Below are 21,951 nucleotides of genomic sequence, written 5' to 3' on the forward strand. Positions count from 1 at the left end.
TGAATGATTAAATATTCTATTTTACAGGAAGCTGATGTGATTAAAATCCAGGCATTTGTACGTTCTAACAAAGCTAAGCATGACTACAAAGCATTAAGTAAGTAAATCAGAGGAAGTTCAGGGGTCAAATTTAGTCCGAAAATAGAAATGAGTCAATATTTCTTGTTATCATTTATAACAGAAGATATTTTCTGTACTTAGCTATGATATCATTGCTTCTTAACTTAGAATTACTGTTGTAAGTATTTGATAGAAAGAAATAAATGGCTGTCAGCTGGCCAAGTGGATAGTCATCAGAAGGTGCTGAAAGAACATTCCTCTGCCTGAAATCTCCTTCATCTCTTGATGTTAAACATGCAGACTGATTTGTCAAAAGTGGCTTATAGATGGATTTTTTTTATTTCAACCTGAGATGATTGTGATAGCACTGATTTGGCAGAGATGTAGCCATCTTGGATTTCATTTTGTACAAATGATTTTGAAGTATTTGATTTTTTCCTCAGTGCATGAAGACAACCCTCCTCTCAACGTCGTCCAGAAATTTGTACATTTGCTGGACACCAGTGATGTAGATTACTCAGAAGAGATAGGTAAGTTATCTCAAGGATGTATATTTAGTTTCCTTATTTGGATATGTACATCATGTGGATGGGAGATAACTGTTTGATACAAATTTTGGAATTTTTGTGTATAAATCTGTATGTAATGATTTTGAATTGCTTTGTTTCTTCATGTTCAATGAAACTCTTTGTTACTTGGGAATTTTCATAACATTGTTACCAGTGATAAATTTTGCCCTGATATTCAGCCATGAAAAGACTAGAAAATATATTTTTATTTTCTCCATTAATACAGGAGAGGCAGCCATGTTTAAGTAGATAAAAAGACACTGCCTACCATGGGTCCTGTAGAGATGTTGTTACCTGGGGCCCTTTGGAACATCTGTTACCTTAAATTTTAGGCCTTCTTTTGTTCTTTTGTCCTTGAGGAACTTTGTTTTTCTTGCAGAACTTCAGAGGCTTAGACAGCAGGTAGTGACAGAGATCCGGTCAACACAGCAGCTAGAGCATGACCTTGACACTATGGATATCAAAATTGGGCTTCTCATCAAAAACCGAGTTTCTCTACAGGTGAGAACTGAAATCTCCTTACAGGTGAGAAAACTGAACTCTTCCTACAGGAGAGAACTGAAATCTCCGTACAGGTGAAAACTGAATTCTCCCTACAGGAGAGAACTGAGAACTGAATTCTCTCTACAGGTGAGAAAACAGAACTCTCCCTACAGGTGAAAACTGAATTCTCCCTACAGGAGAGAACTGAATTCTCCCTACAGGTGAGAACTGAGAACTGAATTCTCTCTACAGGTGAGAAAACAGAACTCTCCCTACAGGAGAGAACTGAAATCTCCGTACAGGTGAAAACTGAATTCTCCCTACAGGAGAGAACTGAGAACTGAATTCTCTCTACAGGTGAGAAAACAGAACTCTCCCTACAGGTGAAAACTGAATTCTCCCTACAGGAGAGAACTGAGAACTGAATTCTCTCTACAGGTGAGAAAACAGAACTCTCCCTACAGGAGAGAACTGAATTCTCCCTACAGGTGAGAACTGAATTCTCTCTACAGGTGAGAACTGAAATCTCCTTACAGGAGAGAACTGAATTCTCTCTACAGGTGAGAAAACAGAACTCTCCCTACAGGAGAGAACTGAATTCTCCCTACAGGTGAGAACAGAAATCTCCTTACAGGTGAGAAAACTGAACCCTTCCTACAGGAGAGAACTGAATTCTCCCTACAGGTGAGAACTGAATTCTCTCTACAGGTGAGAACTGAAATCTCCTTACAGGAGAGAACTGAATTCTCTCTACAGGTGAGAAAACTGAACTCTTCCTACAGGTGAGAACTGAAATCTCCTTACAGGTGAGAAAACTGAATTCTCCCTACAGGTGAGAACAGAAATCTCCTTACAGGTGAGAAAACAGAACCCTTCCTACAGGAGAGAACTGAATTCTCCTTACAGGTGAGAACAGAAACCTCCTTGCAGGAGAGAACTGAACCCTTCCTACAGGAGAGAACTGAATTCTCCCTACAGGTGAGAACAGAAATTGCCTTACATCTTTAATATGAGAAAAGAATACTCAGATTGAAACTTATTATCAAAACAGAGTTACATATGAGATTTCTCCCTACTGGTAAAGATTTCTTATCAGAAATAGTGTCTTCATTCCTATTAGAACTCGACTGACATAAAATAAGGTTTCAGATACTGTAAACCAACATTCCATGGGGCATAAAAACTGAAAGACAATTTTTACATGTTTGACACAATATGCAAACACCGTTTCATTCATGTTCCATAACTGAACAGCAATTTTTTTCCATGGAGTGCAAAATTCATCGAAAATTCTCGCACGCTTTTCCCCTGATTTGAGATGTGGAATCAGGAAGATTCCCCTCATTGGAGGTTTCAGAGGTTGAAACAAATTCACAAAAGTTAGTCTCTGTAAATGTAGACAGGGATAATAAACAATGAATATATTACATTATGGTATAGTCTGTTTCACAAATCCCAGGGAACTTGTGTTGACGTCAGAATTGCAAACATTGCTATTTTCAAATGTTTTTTGTAAATGTGAGAACTCAACTGTTATAATATAAAACATGTGATCTTCCTATAGATGATTGGGATTTTGTAGAAAAATTGTATCTCAGTAGTATTATATTTTGACTTGTAACGATATCGTCTTCGGTAATAGAATTATAGCCTGACATAGTGATGTAAATAAGTAACTGTATTAAAACTTTGTCTTTATGGTGTTGTTAAAGGGATATTAATTACTGATGAATATTTCTTTCTCAGGATGTCATCACACACGACAAAAAATTATCCAAACACAAGGAGATGAGCCTGAATGCACCGAAAGGTTTGAAGGCCTTAAGTAAAGACTGCCATGACCGACTGGAGGCCTACCAGTATCTCTTCTATCTCCTACAAACCAATCCGACCTACCTCGCCAAACTGATCTTCGAGATGCCGCAGAGTCGCACGACCAAATTCATGGAGTCAGTGATTTATTCTTTGTTTAACTACGGCTCTAACCAGCGGGAGGAGTACTTACTTCTGAAGCTGTTTAGAAAGGCTCTGGAAGAAGAGATAGCGTAAGTGTATTGTTACCATGGTAACATTGATATTGTGTATTCTACAATTTCTATAGATATTTTATCGTAATGAGTTTTCATGAATTAATTTCTAAGGTTGCTATAGTAACATCATATTTTTCTACAGATACTTTAGAAAGTTAATGTAGTTATATAAAAAGGCATTTTCTACAATTACCATAGTTACACAGTTTCCATAGTTACCTAATGGTTAGTAGTGTATACCAGCTTTCTTTCATTTTGCATTTTACTTTCACAACTTTCACAATTAAAACAAAGTTGCCAGTTCAGTTAAAAACTTACAGTATAGCTTTGTCTGTTTTGCAAAAGTTAATCATAGCAAGATTGTTTTGCTACTGAAATTATGAAAGTTAGTTGTCATGTAAGAAAATTGGTTTATATCGTGCCATATCATACAGCAAGTATGTTGTGCAGGTTGTCATCAAAAAATGTGTAAACTATCCACAATTCATGTTGTGACAGCTATGTAAAAATGTGTTGTCATCAATACATGTTGTGATAGGTGTCATCGAAACGTGTAAATTGTCATCAGAACATGTTGTGATAGGTGTCATCAAAACGTGTAAATTGTCATCAGAACATGTTGTGATAGGTGTCATCAAAACGTGTAAATTGTCATCAGAACATGTTGTGATAGGTGTCATCAAAACGTGTAAATTGTCATCAGAACATGTTGTGATAGGTGTCATCAAAACATGTGTAAATTGTCATCAGAACATGTTGTGTAGGATGACTTACTGGCCTTGGTTAATACCTTGCATCATCAGTTTATCACCATTTTATTATCCTTGGAATGTTAAGGATATATGCTACCTTACTTTGACAAGCATTCTCAATTAATGGACAACTAACTACAGATTGAAACATAGTTCAAATTGACTATCCTTTAAAAACTGAATGATATGTATTTACTGGTTATTCTGGTGTAAGTTATCTGTTAATGGAAGTACATGTAACTTTACATGTACAAATAAGACAGCATACATCCTTAAGTGCATTTTGATACATACACCAGTCACAGTCTTTGTTTCTCTCAAAATAATATCAATATTTTAACCTTTCCAACCTTCCAGACGAATGTAAGTATTTATGGATGAATTCTCAATGTAGCATGAGTTTGTAAACAAGTCAATGTATATCAGATGTCCTAGCACTTAACTAGCTGCAGCCAAACACTTGGAGATAAAGATTTAGCAAACTGTGTTCAAACTTGACATGAGAAGTAAGATTAATGCAGTATGCAGTGTTCATGATAGATTTTTATATATATATATATCATATTTTTTTTTTTTTTTCAAATTTTATTTATTTGTGATACAGTAGAAATTATATTGATCATTAGTTTCTGAAATATGTGAACTCCTACAGGAAGTGTCCATGTAAAGCTGTTGGATGGAAATACAAAAATGTTTTGATACAGCAGTAGTTGTGTAGGCTCCAGCTAGTGATGGCAGTATTTAACTTCTACTTTCTCTTTCAACATGCATGGAAAGTTAGTATGCATGTCTGTCAGGTATTCCCTTTTTTGGTTAATTCTTTTTATAAAGAAAACAAAATTTCATCTTTGTTTTATCTACCTTGGTGTTGTACATGTAAGTGATATGGGACTTGCGGAATAAAGAATTTAGTATTGACAAGGAATTTGCAATACTGTATTGTAGATTTGAAATGGAGCACTAGATGACAAATAGTTTATCACAGTGCCAACATTAACACAGATAAGACACCAACAAAAATCTGAACACATTGGCAGAGGCCAAAAAACAACAGCACAGCTTATAGACATCACAAGCTTCTTTAATACAAAGTTATTTAAGGGAAATTAACTCCATACTGTATTTAACATTGATGAATTAAATATAAACATATTGAGAGATTAGTATATTACTGCTAATTTTCTGTATTTGCTATACAATATATTTATTCAAGTTTTCATTCATCTTCTCAGCTTCACTGATAACTGCTAGTTACTCTTTTTTAATCAGTTGATTATATAAAGGGGAGACAACTTAATGCATGATATTTATCATATCTGTCTGTGTATCTAATAATAACATAAATCTCATTGTTTTGCTTCAGTTTTACATGCAGTATATTCTTTTGTGTTACATTTAGTTTACTGTGTGGCAATAGTATCTAGTTTTGTTTGTTTTTTAAATTTATTTCTTTATTCATATTTTTTACTTCGTCTCCCCTTTATTCTTTATGTGTGGTTAATTTTCTAATTATACAGCTTTTTCCTACAACTTTCTAAGGAAAACCTTACTGTTTCTTGTCTTCAGTGTGAGTGGTTTCCCTTTGATGTCATTCTTTACATTGATTAAAAACAAAAATACACCTGATTATGAAACATTTTGAGTGTTATGGTCAAGATCTGTAGAGGTAGAAATGAAACGTTCATTTTGTTGTACTTACCTGTGAATTTTTATAATCTACGAAGAAAAAATATATCCTAGATTTACATATATATTAGGAAAATTAGAAATAAAACCAACATATATTAGGAAAATTAGAAATAAAACCAACATATATTAGGAAAATTAGAAATAAAACCAACATATATTAGGAAAATTAGGAAAAAAACCAACATATATTAGGAAAATTAGAATTAAAACAAACTAACAAAACAACTGGAACAGATATTTTTAATACACAATATTATATGTTACCATATGCTGTTAGTGCTTTTTAATAACACCATTCACTACTTCTACACCTGCTATGATATTTATAGGGAGGCAAGCACCTTAGTTTAAATGTTGATTTTTTTTTCATGAAGATTGATAATTCTTGTGAAAATGTGCACTTAAATATTAAATTCAAAACATTTAGATACAAAAATTCCAATATCAATTCTCACTTCTGTTTTGTCACTTGGCTACCTGTGTAAAAGGATTTATTAATTTGTTATTGTGCTTAAACATTTTTATTTACGAACCATACATTGTCAAGGTATCTCATGAAAATACGAACAATTATGATCCACATGGGCATCCTCAATAATAAAACCATTAGTTTAGCCATTTTTTTTCTGTATAATCAGCAGTTTACTAGCTATATCTGTTGCCCTAATGCTATAGAAAGTTGTATATATTATACTTAGGTGTGTAGTGGGTTGTAGCTGAGCTAGATTTTGCATTACTAAATATTAAGTTTGTGAGAAAGTATTTAAAATTTTTACCAAATAATTCTTAATTCTTGAATTAGCTTTGATAAATTATTCTCACATTCACCAAAAGATCCTAATTGTTTTACTGAAAGATGAACATTTTCTGTTGATGTTCAATAGTGTCATTTGTCTGATTTTTCTCCTTCAGTAATTGACCAATAACACGAACATCATTTAGTGTAAATTTAGTAGAATTTTAGGAATTGCTCTAATCATATGTCTTTTTATTTCTGCATTACAGACTGAAGGTAGACAGAATGTCTGACTTTGTGACAGGAAATCCACTTGTAGTGAAAATGATTGTGGGATTTAACAGGTAAGATGTGCATAGGGTTGTCATAGCAACAACTTGTAAGATCAACAGATGGTTTTCATAGTAACAACAAGTAAGGTCTACAAATGGTTGTCATAGCTATAAACTGTAGCAAGGTTATCTACCAAGAACAAGGAAAGTTTGTGTGGGATGAGCCATGACCTTTTATGAGGTTAATTGACACATACTGTGGGTCTTTCTGTAAACAGAGAATGTCCCATGTAATTATTATCAGGTGTTCATCTTACCTCAATGTCCTCATGTTTTTCATCTGTTTCATCTTGTTCTTGACAGTTAAATATCTAAAAATAGGAAGGCACCCCTCATTCTCCCATAAACTGCATTTTCATTTACCATATTTCAAAAAGTTATTGCACTTTTGTTGTTTTCAGCATTTTAATCTTGTCTAGACTTTTCCCTCATCTCTTTATCATTGAAATATATCGTACTGTTTTCCCTCGTGATATTTTGACTCATTGTTACCATTTTTTAACCTTTTCTATACAATAGGGCATGTTTCTTCAGCAAGGGATGGGCATCTATTGTTGTGCCCTGCAGTACTTTTGTTTAGATACAAGTTTCATTGTGATTTTAAAAACAGCTTCTTTCTTTCAGGAATCAACGGGGTCAGAATTCATTAAGAGAAATGTTAAACCCATTGGTTACTGAAGTCATTGAGGACAAAAATCTACGCATCAATACAAATCCAGTAGACGTGTATAAAACATGGATCAACATGACTGAGTCAGAGACTGGTAAGAAAAGGTAAGATGTCACATGACTGGTAAAACTGGGTAAGGTGTCACATGACTGGTAAAAAAAGGTAAGATGTCACATGACTGGTAATACTGGGGAAGGTGTCACATGACTGGTAAAACTAGGTAGCATGTCACCAAATCTGAGACCAGTAAACCAGGTAAGTTGTTACATGACCGAGTCTTAAGCTGTTAAACCAGGTTAGGTCTGACAGAGTCTTAGACCATCAAAATCAGGTAAGGTGTCGCTTGACTGAGATGGTTAAAACCAGGTAAGGTGTCACCTGACCAAGTCTGAAGCCGTTAAAACCAGGTAAGGCGCTATATGATTGGTAAAAGAGGATATGGTGTCACATGACCAACTCTTGGATTCATAAAACTAGATAAGGTGTTGAATGTCTGACTGAGGGGTCCATAAAATAAGGTAAGGTGACAAATGACCAAGTTTTCGACTGGTAAATCCAGGTAAGCTAACATATGACTGTCTCAGACTGGTAAATACAGGTAAGGTGACAAATGACCGAATCTCAGACTGATAAATCCAGGTAAGCTAACGCATGACTGTCTCAGACTGGTAAATCCAGGTAAGGTGAGGCTTGACCGAATCTCAGTCTGGTAAGTCCAGGTAAGGTGAGGCATGACTGTCTCAGACTGGTAAATCCAGGTAAGGTGAGGCATGACCAAATCTCAGACTGATAAATCCAGGTAAGCTAACACATGACCGAATCTCAGACTGATAAATCTGGGTAAAACCTGGGTAAGGTCCACAGAATGATACATAAATAAATTTAAAAGTTTTGTAAAATTACGTCTATATCTGCCATACTTGTCAATACATTTTTTATGTATACGGTTATATTAATATTGCTGTTTGAACCTTTTCAGTGCTTTGCCTTACGACGTATCAATAGAACAAGCTTTAGCACATGACGAGGTACAGAAAATGATTCAGCAGTCAATTGCTAAATTACAGCAAGTTACAGAAAAATTCCTCACCACCATTTTACAGTCACTTGACAAAATTCCGTAAGTATCAAGTTTCCTGCTACAACCTTGTAATCACAAGTTACAGGTGTTATATCTAATATCTAAATATAGGTGTTATCTTTTAACCTCTAACTAAAGGTGTGATATGTAACATTTGATTATAAAGATGATGTGTAACCCCCTTATTTCAGGCATAATATTTCATTCCTAATTACAGGGAAGATATATAATCCCTAATTACAGGGAAGATATATAATCCCTTATTACAGGGAAGATATATAGTCCCTTATTTTAGGTATGATAAGTAACCGTGATTACAGGTTTTATAAGTGATCTTAATAACATGTGTGATATTTCACTCCTAATTACAGGTAGGATAAGTAATCCATGATTACAGGTGTGATATTTCCTAATTACAGGTATGGCATGCGATACATGGCCAAGGTTCTAAGAGAAGCTCTGATGACCAAGTTCCCCGAGGCACCGGAAAAGGATGTCTTAAAGGTAAAAACAGATGCAAGGGTGCTGATAGGCTAGACACTTGTTACTTTAATGGCTCAACTCAACCAGGGTGCTAAGTAATCTTCATTATGTTACATGTTCGTTGCCACTCATCTATTTCTAAACAGATTCTCAGGAAACACTAGACAACTGGGTATCTCTCAGTGATATTGAGTAAAATTTATGAAAGAAAGGGGCAAACTGTTTGAGTGGGGAGGGGCTGTAAAAATGGGAGCATCTCATACTAGTCATGTAATAAAAAAAAATTTTTTTTTAAATGCATTGATTTTGACTGTTATTTGTCACCCAGGATGTTTGATCTATAAACTTTGATCTGTTGTAGATTGTAGGAAACCTGCTCTACTACCGATACATAAACTCGGCCATTGTTGCTCCTGATGCCTTCGACATCATCAACGTAGGTGCTGACAGACAACTAACCAATGACCAGCGACGAAATCTGGGTTCGGTTGCCAAAATTTTACAATTTGCGGCTGCAAACAAAGGGGTATGGTTTGTCTTACATAAATTATTCTGCTCATTGATTGTATTAGATAAATTTTAATTGGACTACAATATTTCAAAGTTAAGTGTATGACCATCTCAGAAAGGAATGATTTAAAACAAAGAACGGTATGAAGGAAATATGGCTTGAATTTTTTCTGATAAATAATGTCTAATGGCATAGCGATTGAAAAATTGGCTTTCTTTCAGTTTGGCGGTGAGAGTTCCTATCTGTCCAGTATGAACACTTACATACGAGAGGCACATGAAAAATTCAAGTAAGTTGTATTTGATTCTATTAAAGAGACATTTTATCTGTTGAGAATAAGCATCATTTCAGAAAAACATCTTTTTGACTCCAGATTTTTTGAGGTACTGCTCATAGAATTTAATTGATACTTTCCTACCAAGAACTAGGCAGGAAACTGAACCATGGCTATTGATAGGAGAGATTTATTTTGGGGGTCTGAGGGCCAGGTAAACATTTTACTGGGATAGTCCTGAAGTTAAAATATATACACTGTTTCATATTAACTGGAGAAAAACAAAAAAACTAGTTAAAGTAATATAAAAGATGACAGTCTAGTGAAGATGGAAAACAAGTCAGAAATTTAAGATAAAACAAAATTCTGATTGAAACATTAGGGGCAGATATGTTACCAACGTCCATGAAGCCATGCAGGCAGTCTTAAAAAGTGCTGGGCTTATTCATGAGACTGTTCCACACCCTGACCGTCTTGTAGCAGAAAGACTTTCAAGTAAAATCTGATGCAGTTTGCTCGTTGTACGATGACTTTTATTAGTGCACCTGTTCGAACAATAGAAGGCTGGTGTAATCACAACAGCCACATCCACAGCTAGAACACAAATATTCCTGAAATGGGGAAATTTGTTAATGAATCGATAGGCAAGTTATGTTGTACTTGTGTTATAGCGACCAACCAAGTAATGATAAATGTGTGTTTCAGGCATTACTGTGTAATGGCTTGTGATGTGGAGGAATTGGAGGCCAAATTTAACGTTGACCAGTACTCAGACATAGTGACCATCACCAAACCGGTCATTTATATCTCTGTGTCAGAGATATGTGATACACATCAGGTGAATTAATGTGGAAAATTGACAGTATTAAAGCAGTAATTTAACCCTTATTTTGAAAATTGAAGATAACTTCCCTAAAAAGGCCTTGTACTAAGTTCCTAGATCTAAGTTTACCTGTAAATATGTATCCAGATGTTATTTTATCTGTATTATATGATGTTAGTATAGTTTACCTGTAATATGTACCTGATTGTTAGTTCTGTACTATATACCCAAATGTTTTGTTAACCAGCAATATGTACCCAAATGTTTTGTTAACCAGCAATATGTACCCAAATGTTTTGTTAACCAGCAATATGTACCCAAATGTTTTGTTAACCAGCAATATGTACCCAAATGTAAGTTTACTTGTACTTTGTCCTCAGATGTTAGTGATGCATCAAGATGAGATTGCTCCAGACTCCAATGACTCACTACATGAACTTCTGGAAGATCTCGGAGAGGTTCCAACAGTAGCAGAACTTTTGGGTAATTTTGTTTCACCCAGTATGAAAATTCCACTTTCAGTGCTTTCTTGGATATTCTTTCATTTTAATCAAAGTCTTAATTCGCCAAATTGTCTAGTTATCAGATTTTCTTGAATCACTTGGTAGATATGAATCATTTTAGAGAAATTTTAAAGGATACATTTGATGTTATTTGATTTTACAGGAGTTGATCTGCCCGAGGAAGAAACAATGCGAGATACAGTGGTAGCACAACTGGGAACAACAGAAATAACACTCACACTTACAAATAAGTTTGAGGTGCCAGAAGATGACCAGTCCAATGTTAAACAGCTCCTTATAAGGTAAACGGACACATCATATGTTGAACAGCTCCTTATAAGGTGAACTGACTTCATATGTTAAACAGCTCCTTATAAGGTGAACGGACACATCATATGATAAACAGCTCCTTATAAGGTGAACTGACACTTTGTATGTAACACAGGTCTTTATAAGGTAAATTGACTTATTGTATGTTACACAGCTCCTTAAAAGGTGAACTGAAACTTTGTTTGTTAAACAGCTCTTTATAAGGTAAATTGACATGGCTCCTTATAAAGTAAATTGACACATCATATGTTAAACAGCTCCTTATAAGGTGAACTGACACAACTGATAAGGTGAACTGACACTTTGTATGTAACACAGGTCTTTATAAGGTAAATTGACTTATTGTATATTAAACAGCTCTTAAAAGGTGAATATGTTAAACAACTCTTTATAAGGTGAACTGACATCTCATATGTTAAACAGCTCCTTATAAGGTGAACTGACACATCATATCATAAACAGCTCCTTATAAGGTGAACTAACACGTCATATGGTAAATAGGTCCTTTTAAGATGAACTAACACATTGTACAGTTGTCTTATATTTAACTGCTCCTGCTGTAGTGAACAGCTACATATTTTCTAACCAATCTTACAAAGAAATTAGTTTCAGGTCCAAGTTTATCATGTGTATCAGATACAAGAAATATAGGCAATATCAACAATATAACAACATTGCTTCAGATTTGAAGCAGTCTCAGGTTATTGGACATATAAAACATAATCAACATTTGTTTTGTTACAGAACAAAGCGTCTGGTGGTAGATGTTGTGGCATGTCAACCGGGTGACACACTGACACAAATCTTAGAGTCCCCAGCTACAGATGAACAGGAGGAACTTCACCAAGCCCTCGTCAAAAAACGGGAGCTACGTGATCGGAAAGCGTCTGCGAAACAGGGAGGAAAGGGACTAGTGCGTCACCCCTCCATGTTGTCAGAAACCATGTATGTTATATGTGGGTCAAAGTTCATCGTAATGAAGATTAAAACAGAGCAAATGCTGTTAGAATTATGTTGTCAGGGGCATCTAATAGCAGAGTACAGTAGATTTTACAACTTAGTCAAAAGTCAATCCTTGCTATTCTGCAATTGGAGCATTAATTGCTGGTAAATTATCAGTGTAACTACATACACACCATAATATATTGATGGATGGTACTATACTCATATGAGCCGATGTTCAGTTTGTTTCGTTCATTTTGATGTGCTATGATGAATTCATTTTTTTTCCATTTCTGTCATTTATATCTGGTCAGAAATATATTTACCATTCCAGTTTTAATTTCATAAAAATTGAATTTCATTAGTATGTGTAACTGTTAGTAGAAGTTATGTCCATCCTTCTTCAGGTTATCAATACAAGTTATGAAGACCAAGATCAAAAAGCAGCTACAGAATTTAGAATTGGATGGAGTTGTCTCCAGGAAAAATGACTTCCAGGATCTAGTCAGCATGATTGCACAGGTGGGCACAAGTTACATGTTGATGCTTTATATTGTTAAGTTAATAGGTCATTATCTATACATGTGACTAGGTTTTCACATTGACCTCCATGACTGGGGATCCAGTTCATTATTGTACTAACACTCTACACAATCTGACATGAACGGAGTGAAAACTTAACAATGTAGACTCCGATCATTTGATAGTTCACCAGAAATGAGACAACACACAGGATTGCTGAACATACAGCATCACTGGACCTAGCTGTAATTATTAGGAGCTAAGTAAAATGAGATAATTTCATGAGAAGTCCTATTGTTTATGCCAATCTGTCTCTCCCATAACATTTCAATTAATTGTGTTTTATTATTTCATGAAGGTACACAACCGTTTATGCTACTGTTACGTTACATAATTTTTTATCGGTTTTAAGGACATCCGTAACCAAAGGCGTTACCGTAATAACCGTAAACAAGAGCTGATGCGTATACGTTCTACGCTGAAGAGCCTGCAGGAAAAACGTACATTTTACGAGTCTCAGATCGACTATTACAACAGATATGTTAAAACATGTATGGAGAATTTACAGCAGAAGAGCAAGTAAGTTGTTTTTTTTTTTTATTTAAAATTTGTGTACAAAGTTGACAAGATTATTTGCCCTTGTTATTATTTTAATGGGGTCGTATAACCTTAAAGCTGTCGATCCCATTAACTACTCTAGACTGTTGTCTCTTTCCCCTTGTCCTGTATCCTGTATTTGTAGATCTCATAAGTAAGTATTAGATTTTTTTTTTTCCACTCTAGAAATGTTGGTAAGGAAAACACAAATATGTTTCATATGTTTTTCAATTCATCCAGTACATTTTTTAGAGCAGGCTTGTATATCTCAAAAACTAGATCTGATCACATCATGTGATGTTAAGATTTTCCTTTCCTCCTGAAATGATCAGCATCATCAGCATGTTCCTAGATCAGGAATTGAAAGGACTTGTCATATAACAGAATAGCATGGCCACATGCAGTGATAACTACCATATCCAAGTACTGACATTTCAGTTTGTCACTATAGTTTAAAATGGTCCAACAAGTGGTCAGTAACCAAAAAATATCTCTGTAAATAAGATTCCACAAAAGAATCCTGATGTATGTTGTAACCTGCATTTACCATACTTTACTAAGTATGGACTGATGTCCAAAAAGCCCATTCCATAATTATATTGCAATATGCCTAATTCTTTGCCATTTTGGTGCATTATTTTTGTATACATTTTTTTTTTACGTTGGGTCTGATTCAGGGAAAGATTCTTCCCAATTTCGATGCACTAGCTACTTGGTTGGGCTTGTACCAGATAAAACATGGTAGTAGCAGTCAGCAAATTTATCGTTTTCAAAGTTAAAATGTACGCTGCTGTTGTCAACTATTATATCTTTGTGTTTCAGTAACAGGAAGTCACGAGGAATATTCAAACGTGGTGATGGCAATGGCAAGGTGTCTTATGAGTCTGTGAAGTACAGTGCATCCAAGCTTCATGAGAAGGGAGTCATTCTAGATGTTGAGGGACTACCCAATAGCCAGTAAGTCAAATGGATACCTACAGCACATCTTGTGGAAACAGTTAATTTGTTTTCTTCCTGAAATTATAGAACATAGAGATATACAGGTACAACCAATTGGTTTTGAAAAATACTCCCTTAAATGTATGAATAGATATATATATATTTATAAACTAGTACATAGCAGTTGTAGTAACAATTGTGTAAACAAAAAATATCCCCTTATTTTTTACCTTTAAATCCAAAAATATCACTGACTTCAACCCAAAATTACAACTTCCTGAGGGATTTATATCTGAGCACCTGTCTAAAAACTTACGACACTGTCACAACAACATATTACTCACATTTCAGCAAATTCGTATTAATAACAGATTCACAACATGACCACATGTAGACACAAAGGAAATTTCACTTCCTGTAAAGCTAGTGTTTGGTGTGTAGACACAGATTCGAGACTGCCCAAAGAGTAAACTCTAACACAATGCAAAATTAGTATTCTGAAAAATATGAAGTCCACATTGTTCACTTCAAAATGACAAGGCCAATAGTAGCAAGGATATATTTTTTTGATTTTAATAAAAAAAAAAAAAAAAAACCTTATAATGGGGTAATCTAATGAACAAAGATATCCCCCATGGCCTTGTCAAGAAACTCTATACCGCTTCCTTATTGTGTTGAAAAATGGGGTTGTAGACATATATGATCAAGTTTTCCAATGGGGAACAGTCCTATTTTTATAAGTTTCAATTCTCATCATCATTCCATTTTTTTTTTACAGATTCAAGAACGTTATGTTTGAGATTTCTGCCACAGCAGATCCAGGAACTTTTGATGTCAATGCTAAATTCATGGGTGTAGATATGGAAAAAGTGGAACTTGTGTTCCAGGTAAGAATATCTTTATGGTATTAAAAGGACTTGAAGGACCAATCTATCGTAGGTTTCATTGTTAAGAAATTGAAGCTCTTTCTGATGATGGTGGGCTTTTCAAATTGCTCTGCATCTGTGGTCCGTTCTACTGACTGTAAACAATTTTTGTTTTGGCTATTTCTTGAGACGTATTGTAGGGATCTTTCTCAAATTGTATATGTAAGTTCCCCTTGGTCCCTAGTTGTGCCCATTTGATTTTGGAACTGATCAGAAAAACAAAATGGCTGACAGGCAGCCATCTTGAATTTTGCCAAGTGAAGATTGTTATTACTATTTCTTGAGAAGTATGTATGTTCCCTTTGGTCTCTCCTTGTGCTTGTTTGATTTTGGGACTAATCAAAAGAAACAAAATGGCTTCCAGGAGGCCATATTGGATTTGCCAGGTAAAGATAATCATCACTATTTCTGCAAAGGAATGTTCAAATGTCTTGTCATTAAGAGCAAAATCAGAGAAGAGAAAAGGAGAGAAAAGATTCAACTTCCAAAGAGCAGATAAAGATCAAACAATAGTGTGCACCAAACAACAGTGTGCACCAAACAATAGTGTGCACCAAACAACAGTGTGCACCAAACAATAGTGTGCACCAAACAACAGTGTGCACCAAAACCCCTCAATTTTTTTGCTGTTAGTTTGTTTTCTTGTTTATTTGTAAAGGATTTCCTTTCTATGTTAACATTATTCGCTCTGTATTGTGAAAAGATTATTTTCTTTTTGTAGTTATGAAAAAATTACTTTCTTAAATGTTTGTAAAGAATTCTCTTTTTCACTTGATAGTGAATATTTCTTTTCTGTTTTACAGGATTTGCTCCAGCTCCAGTATGAGGGCGTAGCGGTTATTGAGATGTTCAACAAAGCTCGTATCAATGTCAACCTTCTTATCTTCTTATTGAACAAAAAATTCTATGGTCGACAAACGAAAAAATAACATTTCCTGTTTTAGGTCCTGTGTTCAGGTAGAGTTATCTACCCTCGTCCATATCTTCTGTTGATCTTGCCATTCAAACTCGAAGTAAAAAGGGTGATACCATCTGATTCTAGTGAGCTATGTGACTGCTGTCAGAGGTCATAAGGAGTAATAACTGCTTGACTACAGATATACATGTCTGAATACAGGAAACACAAAGCTGTCCTTCAAGGCACTGCACCAACGCCATAATCATGCTAAACCACTGCTGGTAGTTTAGGTGTTGCATCAAAATTAGAAAATATTTCAAAACTTGTGTTTTTGTTTTACATGAATGACAAACAACTTATATCTGAGATTGAAATTTAATGATAGAAATGTCAATAGCACCAACTTCTGCTTAGGAAAAAAAAACCATTGCATATTGGTTAACTTGAATGGAAAATTTTCTGGTGAAACAAATTCTGTGTGGTTTGTGTGTGTTGATGTGACATTTACTGCAGATCTTTTTAAGGATAGATGATATGCTTTAAATATTTCTGTTGACATTTTCTCTATTAATATTTATAAGCATTACATAATCAGTCAGAAGACAGTGAGTGCTGTTTATCTTCTTTTACTAAAACATTACTAATAAAATATATATTTTTGACCTTTCTTATTAAAGGGGTAGACATACACATATTCAGCAATGAGAGTCCATAGTTATAAAGACCAGCTGAAAACAGTTAATTAATCTGTGAAACTACTTATCTTTCACTCTTTTAAAGCTTCATTTTCCGTCGTTTACATATACCTGGTAAGGTAAATATTTACGACAAACCACAATTTTCGTAATGTTTGAGATGAAAGCTAGTTTAGGAAGAGTGATCTATTGATTTCATTGATTAATGCTGTACAACTCCTGTCTCAGACTGACAGACTTCTGACCAGGGAAAGTCTGTCAAATTAAGAGCTATAGGTCGGTCTCTGTTGACCAGAACCAAGCAGGCCACGCACTGTAGCCTCATGTAGCATTCAAATAGCCATTATATTGCCCTGTCTGGGGGAAACCAGTTATTTAATATTGATCTATGCAGAGCAGAATCATCATTGATCTGTCTGGGGGAAGATTTCTCTGTGTGCTGTAATTAATTTAACATTGATTTATACATAGCAATTTGAGAAAAATATTGTTTTGTCCATGGAATCATTAACTGCAACATCAAGGAAGTAACTCATTATTATTATCCAATTATCATATTGCTAGAATTTTTCAAATGACTTGCATTCAAACCACTTTCAAACTTTACCTTTGATATAGAGTTTATATCTTCCTCAAAAGATCTGGCAGCACAAAGCCTAGGTCATTTTGAAAGTAAATGTGAAAGTTATTGAAAATTTCATTTTTCTTGTCTTTACGCATTTATTTTCCTTTTCGAGAAGGTTTGGTTTGATTTCTATGAAATATACAAGACTTTTTGTCGGATGTCGCATTTCTATACAAATGACGCATGATTTCCAATGTTTAAATGTTTTAATATGATGAAGAAACCGTGCAAGGGGCAATGCCAATATTCTTCAGATTAGTCAGTATTTATGTTTTAATGTAATTTATATATTTTGTATGAGGAAGCTTGTATGCAATGTTTATAACAAAGTTTTATGAATTGTTTACTGGTACTGTTTGTTTACTCTTGTCTTTCCTATTCCTTCCTCGTGTAAAACACAATTTTGTTTTGTTGGTTTGAAATCTATGCGAAAGCAATATAATGGGGTTTGCTACAGTTTTACTCCTCATAAAGTTTTTGGTTTTTTGATTTCATGGAGAGGGGAAGGCTATTGAGTATTTCTTCCGTGTGAGACAAAACTAATTCTGGCGGAATCAGAATTCTGAATATTTTTCAGTGCAACAAATTCACAATGTTCCGCAGTTGTTTTGAGCTCAATATTCTGTCCCAAATGTAATTTATTATCAAACTAGACAGGCTTTGAAGTTGAATACGCTTTCGTAAGTATGTTTTTGTGCTGGGGACAGCCATTAAAATATTGCTAGCTCGTAGAGAAGAAAATTTCACCAAAGCAACGAATCCTTGTTAGTGCAATATTTTCTGATGCTTACCAACGAAAGAACACTTGAAATGATTGAGATGAGTTAACATATTATAGAATGCTTACATTTGTACCAGAAATTTGATTGTTGATTTCAAAGCTAGACTTGAACACTGAAACACAATTTACACATGATCACAGATTTAGGTTTGATTTTTTTACAACTTGGCAGGACCAAAGCTATTTCTTCTTTCTCTAGGAAAGCTCCAACAATTAACGTACAAAGTTAGGCGTCATAGATGATATAAAACCTTGTTATACTACCAATTAATGTCCAGTCAAACTTTGGGATCACTGTTAGCGAATTTGACAGAATCTGGAGAGAAAGAATTTTTATTGATTTTGAGAAACACTGGCATCAAGATTTTAATGTGCCATTAGGTTTTACTTATATTTTTGCTGTTCACTTGTGTGCTTATTTTTTCCTTTTTTTCTTTCTTTAGACTTGTTGACAAATAACTTCTACAAATAATTGGATGTACAGATGAATCTTTATAATATATGAGCACGAATTTAAATGTTTGTTATACAGTGTAAAAAAAATTGTATGGTATTTCCAGTGCTGTCTTAACGGTATCAATGCAATTGACATGGTATATCAACTTCTGAATCTTATGTTTTTCAGTTTAGAAGAAGACAAAAAGTAAATGATAGCTTAGGTTGAGCCCAGTGAAAAATTTCATTTTGTTCTGAAATTCTTTGAATTCAATGTTTTTCAATGACTTAGTGATGTAATTCACTACAATGTATTCCTAAAGGCCAACTTAATGATGTTAGATAATAAAATTAGTGCTAAGTGGAAAATTACAGGGGAGGTTTTCACTTGACAAAACCTTAAACAAACCAAGAACATGAAAAGTAATCAGGTTTTTTTTTTTTTTTGTACATGTAAATTGTAAAATTACATTGTACCTGTAGTTTAATTTTCACAACATGTAGAATAAGTTACAATCTTCTAATAAAGACTATTTTACCCACAAATAAGTTAACAGGGGCAAGGTGAACAATACAAGCCTCTGGTTCATATGGAACCATTTGATTATCATCATCTGGAATATGTCTTGCTTTATACTGCTTTCTGAAATGGAATCATGTAGGCTTGCGAATCGCTAGTTGTGCTTGAATGCAAAGTATTTGTTTTGTGAGAAACTTTTTGAAATATGAATAATTCGAAATAATTATTATTCCTGTCAATACCAACTTCCAGCTAAATGACATTTGCTCAAACCCTTCATTAGAAGAAGTAACTTTCCCTTATTGGAGATTAGATTTTATTCCAGCAGTTTAATGTTATGGGACCAACATTGTATGTTATGAAACAATAATGACTTCTACAAGAGTTTGATATTTCTAGCTGTACTTTCAAGTTTACTAGGCTTTAACCATGAAAATATATCACCAATTCAATAAAATGGGTTAGCCACTGGAGAATACCTCCACATTTAATCCAGAGGACATCTGTGCATGAAACATGTAATAAGAATTTCTGTAATTTTTGAAGATAAATATGTGCTGATGGCATTTATAGTGAATTTCTTTATTTTCATTCAAGGCTTATGATCTGATTGTTTATAATCTAGTGATATATTTTATATGTTTTAACTTTTGATTTCTTGCCCCTGGTGCTACTAGTTATTTTACTTCTGTATGCCGTACAGAGTTACCATTTTAGAACCATGTGCCGTATTTGTGACTGAATAAAAAATTGACATGTTATTGTATCAAGTCTATTCTGAGAGTATTTTTCCTTTTTGTCACACTGGTAGGACAATCAGTAGTGTTTTTAAATAGAGCACAGAAATTCTGTAGTCAATTATTTATATATAGAAACCAAATTCCATCAACATGACAATTTAATGGGTGATTAACTTTTATGAAACGGTCTGTAGTACATGTACACTCTATTCTATAATAGATGAAGTTTACCAAATTTTTCTTTGTGAAGTTCAGAAATGTAAAACATGTTTGAAAGGAAGCTGGTTTACAGTACAATATGAAGATTTTGAATTATGTAAGATATGGCATGGATAATATTAATTTGGGCAATAATATTGATCAGTATATAGGTCTAGAGAAAACAAGAGGCATAGCGGCCTTGACAATCTCCCGAGATAAGCAATAATGAATATAAAGCTAAAAGAGTAGTTATCAGTGTTTTAATTCTTAAAAAGTCATTCCAATGGGAAATAACCGTTATGCTCAAAAATGTAATTTTTCTATGAAAATTACAGTCTAAAAAAGTTTTTGCCCCTGGAAGAATTGTGAGACTCATTTTGGTAATTAAACCACCTTCAGATGCTTCTTTTCATACAGAGGATTTGATTCTACCATGTCTGTGTGTTGAGAAGAAGATTTTTGAAATCTAAGTCAATTTGACGCCTTTTGGCCCTGCCCATCAGTCCCTGGTGATCAGTCAGGATCAAAATAGGCATACTATCAAGCTGTCATTCTTCACTCATAATTCTAACCAAGTTTGAAATATTTCCAATGGAAATTAAACAAATTAAGCAGAAAAATCTAGTTTTCATATATAAACTATAGTAAACTTTACCCCCTCCCCACAGGGAAATGTGGGACCCTGGGGTCATGAAATTCTCAATTTTGGTAGAGCACCTGAAGATGCTTCAATTCATGAAGAAATTGAAAATGTTTAATTGATTACAGACGCAAGACATCGAAGAAGGTGATTGCAATAGGTCACCATGAGACTTTGTCTGAGGTGACCTAAAAATTAGGGGTGTAGCATTCAAAGAGGTATTCACTCTAAAACTTTACTTCTTAGATTGATAAGGCATTCTATTCTTAGACAAGGGGACAAATAGGCCCTGATGGTACTGGCCTGGTGTCGTGTCTTATGCTTTGCTCAAACTCAAAATACATCATGTGTTTATTAAATTCATAATGTAGGAAAATCAAGTACTCGACAAAGAATTATGTGCATTCAGAAAAATATCTTGACAATGTATGTAAACCTTATTTTCCTGTGTAAATTAAATGTCATATTTGGCAAATTCAAATACATTTCATTTGTGAAAAACTTTATCTTAGTTTACAGAAACTTAACAGTCTGAAAGATCATGTTTAACTGTTGCATCAACTTTTATTAACTCAATAAGAAATCTAGATACTAGACGTAACTTCTTTTGGGGTGATGCTTAATGCCCACCCCACCTCTACCAGAAAAAACAACACATGCAATATATCAGTATTAAATTTAACTTTAATAGTCAGAAGGACGGAAATGACAAACTTCTACTTTTAAACTTCTAGTTCAACTGTTGTCACAGTGTTCCTACTTTAAATAAAACATTACAATTATCAGAAATGTACCATGCTACCAATCACGAGATTCTTAAAACATCTTCACTCTTATTAACAACAATTGACTCATCGATGACTGAGTAAAAATCTGGACAAATCTAGAACAAATTTTATAACAATTTACAAAAATAATAAAACCTTGGAATGCATAACAACATTAGTGCTGATGAATATTAATCATAACATTAGTTGAATTAATTCTACTACACATTACACATGGAAACTACACAAAACCATTGTACACTTAACATATCATTTACAAACCCTGTCCTTGTAACAACAAAATCAATGTGATAAATACTTAATTTTTGCTTGAACAAGCTTTAAAACTCAAAACTGAAGATTATACACAATACTTAACAAGTAAAAGAAAGTAAAA

General features: G+C 34.1%; 1 protein-coding gene across 1 annotated transcript in view; it reads left to right on the plus strand.

Annotated features, from left to right (window-relative positions):
- The window catches only part of LOC132543058 (ras GTPase-activating-like protein IQGAP1), a 79,152-nt gene extending 59,180 nt beyond the window's left edge, over positions 1 to 19,972 (plus strand). The window contains exons 25-43 of the mRNA XM_060206512.1: positions 28 to 97; positions 504 to 590; positions 1,009 to 1,130; positions 2,859 to 3,157; positions 6,589 to 6,663; positions 7,276 to 7,425; positions 8,301 to 8,441; positions 8,822 to 8,906; positions 9,247 to 9,411; positions 9,618 to 9,685; positions 10,376 to 10,508; positions 10,874 to 10,976; positions 11,160 to 11,298; positions 12,071 to 12,271; positions 12,676 to 12,790; positions 13,203 to 13,369; positions 14,210 to 14,344; positions 15,105 to 15,213; positions 16,056 to 19,972. Coding sequence (XP_060062495.1) covers positions 28 to 97; positions 504 to 590; positions 1,009 to 1,130; positions 2,859 to 3,157; positions 6,589 to 6,663; positions 7,276 to 7,425; positions 8,301 to 8,441; positions 8,822 to 8,906; positions 9,247 to 9,411; positions 9,618 to 9,685; positions 10,376 to 10,508; positions 10,874 to 10,976; positions 11,160 to 11,298; positions 12,071 to 12,271; positions 12,676 to 12,790; positions 13,203 to 13,369; positions 14,210 to 14,344; positions 15,105 to 15,213; positions 16,056 to 16,181 — 2,490 coding nt within the window. The 3' untranslated portion in view covers positions 16,182 to 19,972. The remainder of the gene's footprint in view (positions 1 to 27; positions 98 to 503; positions 591 to 1,008; positions 1,131 to 2,858; positions 3,158 to 6,588; positions 6,664 to 7,275; positions 7,426 to 8,300; positions 8,442 to 8,821; positions 8,907 to 9,246; positions 9,412 to 9,617; positions 9,686 to 10,375; positions 10,509 to 10,873; positions 10,977 to 11,159; positions 11,299 to 12,070; positions 12,272 to 12,675; positions 12,791 to 13,202; positions 13,370 to 14,209; positions 14,345 to 15,104; positions 15,214 to 16,055) is intronic.
- The last annotated feature ends 1,979 nt before the right edge of the window (positions 19,973 to 21,951 follow it).

Source organism: Ylistrum balloti, unplaced genomic scaffold (assembly GCF_031769215.1).
Source record: "Ylistrum balloti isolate Yb309-2 unplaced genomic scaffold, AGI_CSIRO_Ybal_v1 Utg369740, whole genome shotgun sequence".
Lineage (NCBI taxonomy): Eukaryota > Metazoa > Mollusca > Bivalvia > Pectinida > Pectinidae > Ylistrum > Ylistrum balloti.